At 33.4% G+C, this 4,474-nt stretch overlaps 1 protein-coding gene across 1 annotated transcript in view; it reads left to right on the top strand.

Annotated features, from left to right (window-relative positions):
- Atg7 (Autophagy-related 7) overlaps positions 1 to 3,887 on the top strand; it is a 6,987-nt gene extending 3,100 nt beyond the window's left edge. Inside the window, exons 5-8 of the mRNA XM_011501340.1 lie at positions 1 to 215; positions 854 to 969; positions 1,631 to 1,925; positions 3,673 to 3,887. The exon at positions 1 to 215 is cut by the window's left edge and continues 118 nt beyond it. Coding sequence (XP_011499642.1) covers positions 1 to 215; positions 854 to 969; positions 1,631 to 1,925; positions 3,673 to 3,723 — 677 coding nt within the window. The 3' untranslated portion in view covers positions 3,724 to 3,887. The remainder of the gene's footprint in view (positions 216 to 853; positions 970 to 1,630; positions 1,926 to 3,672) is intronic.
- Positions 3,888 to 4,474: the final 587 nt, after the last annotated feature.

The following is a 4,474-nucleotide window of genomic DNA, read 5'->3' on the forward strand; positions in this document are numbered from 1 at the left end:
TGGACTCCCGCGAGGCGCGTTGGCTGCCGACTGTCCTCTGCGCGGCTTACGGCAAACTGGCGATCAACGCCGCCCTGGGCTTTGACTCTTATACGGTGCAGCGGCATGGGACTCGCGATACGCCCACCGACGCGTGTCCCAACCACACGGTGCAGAATCCCAGTGGCAAGGACCTGGGCTGTTATTTTTGCAACGACATTACCCAACCCGGCAATGTTAGTTATGTCCAAGATATATCTTAAGGCCCAATGAAATGGCGCTATAAGCCTACCTACAAGCTATTATTCAGCTATTATTCAGCTATTATACAGTGATGTTGTGACTGAAACGATCGTTGATCATTATGTCCAATACTTCATTATTGCAAATTATTTATTCGTGCTTTTTCAAATGAAATTGAATCGAATAACATCGAAATTACACTCTTGTAATATAATATTGCACAATGTCTTGGACTGTATTGATATCTTGCAGTATCTTAAAGTAACGTCATTTAAATTACATTAAATTAATCAACTTTTAATTTTACTTTGTAAAAAAACTTGAGCACTGCGTTGCCAGGCGCCCTATTGATAATGAAATTTTTCACGTTTATTCGACTAAAGTAATATTTTGCTTATAATGATATTCAACTCATTAGAGCACTCGTAGGTGTTGCATTATTTATTATAATATCGTATTGTTAAATGTTTTACATTAGAAGTCTAATTAAAGCCATATACACGCACACAAATAAATAAATAAATAAATAAATAAATATATATGTATGTATGTATGTGTATATATATATATATATATATATATATATATATATATATATATATATATATATATACATAAATCATATTTTCAGTCTCAAGTGGGTCGCACTTTAGATTTACAGTGTACAGTTAGTCGACCAGGTTTATCATATGTAGCAGCTGGACTTGCGGTAGAGCTTATGATTGCCTTAACGCAGCATCCCGAAAAGTAAGTAGCCCAATTTAATATAACACTACGAAAGAGATTAACGAGTCATTTAGAATGAAATTTGTGAATAAAATTTTCACATTAAATAAATCGCCACGAAGAGTCGCCATCAATCATTCAAATTAAAATAATTATATTCGCATATGACAAAGTTCCTTAATCAATGTATGCGTACAAGTTCTTCAAGTTCTTAACTAATTACTATTTACAATATATTTCATCGTAATGTAATTGAATTACATCCTCAAAATCCCGTAGCTTCCGAAGTTATTAAAAAGTAAATGATATAAGCAACAACAAGAACAACAAAAAGAAAAGAAAAGAAAAATTGGATGGCGTCGAGTTATAATAGTAAAACTCTCGTTATCCTTCCATTTCCAAAAGATTTTCATTCCTTTATTCGGGTACGTTCGACGAAGCACGTAATATTTCAAGAATATTTCAAAAAACTTCTACGAACTTGATAATTTACTCGAGTTGTTAATTAACGCGTTTTAATATCAGATTGACTGTCCAACTTGGACGCAGTTTCTCTGAATATTGGCCGTTTGACGAAAAATTAATAGACCGTCGATGGTCGAGCGAGAAATATAGATTCTCTGCTGTAATTCGTGAAAGCTATAAATTAATCGAGCCTAAATGATTGCGGATGATTGAGCAGAGCCGAGGCACGGGCACTCATGTACAACAGCCAGGATCAGAGTAGATCGAGCAGTGACGTAGGAACTGGTCTCCTCGGGGGTGTTCCTCATACGGTGCGAGGATCGCTCTGGAGCTACGACTCCTGGTTGACGATCACCCACAGGTTCGCCTCGTGCACCGCGTGCTCGGAGCCGATCATTGCCGAGTACCGTAAGCGGGGCTTCGACTTTATTCTCGACTCCTGCAATCAGCCCAACTACCTCGAGAGATTATCGGGCATCGAGGATCTGTTCACAGGTTCGGATCTGCACGAGGTGAGTATCGATTAAACTGAATTCCCCGAAGTATCCTTTACGAGTGGGTTAAGGGCGGTTATGTATCTTCCTTGCTTTTTTTCACTTGCATTTAAAAAAAATATTTGGCTAAGTGCAAATGATGGCAAGAAGAACGAAGTATTTTACGGTCATGATTAAACAAAAGATTTACACGGGAAGTCTCTGATAATTGATTATTGAATTATCGATTAATGATATAAAATCTGTCGACTCATGACTTATAGGTAAAATAATAATTATACCAATAATAATAATGACAACTTTGATTAATGAACGACTTTTTCAATAAGCTACTAATAAATCCTAATTCGATTAGAATTAATAACGATTTAATAACTACTATTCCAGCTTCTTTATTGCTAATTATTACAACTTATGATTAATAATTAAGCTATTAAATAATATTAAGCTAATATCATAATTAAAAAATATCACTTCATATATATATATATATATATATAGATGGATAGATAGATGCCTTTCAATGTATGTATATACATAGAGAATTAAAATGTAAAAGTCATAAATAAAGCAGCGAAGATAGCAATACTCGCGCGCGCGTGCGTGTGCGTGTGCACAAAAGTAAACTCGTGTGAAATAATTTGAAGAACTCCAATAAGTATGGCTTATCGTAAGCCATAGCTGAATATTCTTCTATCATAATTGACTTTTATATACCATTTTTTCGATAAAAGATATCTTGATATACTTGCACATACCACGTTACTTTAATAAAGTAGATAATCAATTGTAAACATTTTATAATCATGATCTTAAGTTTATAAACAAGCAAACTTTAATTATAATGGTTGAAAATTTTTTTTCGTTTTTTGTTCTGTTTGTTAATAATTTCAAATATAACGACTATCGAGCAATAGACTTCCCTAATTATTACAACATTTCAACGTTACTCGAAGAACACTAAATAATTCATTCATATTATTAAATGCTATAGACAGATATATATGTGTGTAAAAATTCAATGCAGAACAGAGCTCTATTTTATCGGCATTCATAAACGATATTCGCAGTCTCCTATATTAAACGTTAGGATTAATCGTGACATTTTTAAAACCATAGGCACGTATGGTTACATCAATGATAACGATCAAAGATTTGTCAGTTTATGATACTATAATATATTTAATATTACATTATCTCACGATAATAATGAAGTGACAAATCCCCGATATAAAAGGAACGAACTTTGTTATGAAGAAATTACTTTGTAACATATGAGATATGAACGTAAGACAAAATCATTATAAATATGTTTATCTACACGATGTACCGAAGAAAAAAAAAAGGAAGAAAAGATTTGAAAATTCCACGTAATAAATAAGATAAAGGATTTTTTTTAATTTTTGTATCGGAAGTAAATCTGAAAATCATATGAAAGAATAAAAGTGCCAAGTACAAACGACGCTCGATACCGGAAATAACAAAACACAAATGTATGTGCAGTAAATATTAAACATCGCCCATAAAATTGGCATTTAAAATATTTCGACTCTTGCTTTTTCAATTACCACTATTATAACGCTCATTACTATAAAATGTAATAACAAATTATTTGCAATTTGCACGAGTTTGTAGCATTGGATGAGTCAGGTATGAACAAAGGAGCATGGACAAATCGAAGAATATTGTTACATACGATAGATTTAATAACTCGTCGACTAACTATTTTAAGCCTCGAAAATGAATGTTCTTTTTATTTTTTCAGTATTGCTGTGCTCTCGATACAAGCGACGAGGATGAGAAAACAACGCTCTAGAAGCATCATCGTAGCTGAACAACGACCACGCCAATATAATTAAATTTTATTCTATAATTCACTCGTTGGGGGGAGGAGAATAATTCTTTTCGAATTATCGAACAGTATTGCGATAGTCATAGGGAATGAGTTGTTGTTGTTGTTGTTTATTATTATTATTATTTTTTTTTATTTTTTATTTTTTATTTTTTATTTTATTTTTTATTTTTACTACATTTTTATATACCAAATGGATTTTCCAATCTCAAACAAGGACAAGCAGCCATTGGCGATAGCTGGAGCAGTCGCCTATTCGACGCTTCTTATATTCATGAAAATTTTTTAATTTTTATCACGCTGACATTTACACTACTGTTTGATAAATGCAATAAAAATCTATCAAAAGTCTAATATAATCGATCGAGCATATATCGTTAATTCCGATGCGATTATTCGATCAATAGAGAACTACAGTGGAAATAGTTTAGTACGAGAGTGTCTTTAATCTTTACGTAAGCCCTACAATATAATGATATAATGTAGAATTTAATAGAAAAATAAAGTCGAACTGTAAAAGATGATGCCGCAGGATCTTATTAAATTTGACCCCTTTCAAAGATTTTTCTAAAATCCAGCGAGCTTGGAGGCTGTCGTGGCAAGAGGAGTCGGGAGCATTTTTCACCGAATCGGTTCTTTGGAATGGAAGTAAGGATGCTGCGCGGCTAGTATGCCGAATATTCATTCGTTTTTCACTAATTGCGGAAGTGTGGCG

This window comes from Ceratosolen solmsi, unplaced genomic scaffold (genome assembly GCF_000503995.2).
Source record: "Ceratosolen solmsi marchali unplaced genomic scaffold, CerSol_1.0 scaffold3, whole genome shotgun sequence".
Classification (NCBI taxonomy): Eukaryota; Metazoa; Arthropoda; class Insecta; order Hymenoptera; family Agaonidae; genus Ceratosolen; species Ceratosolen solmsi.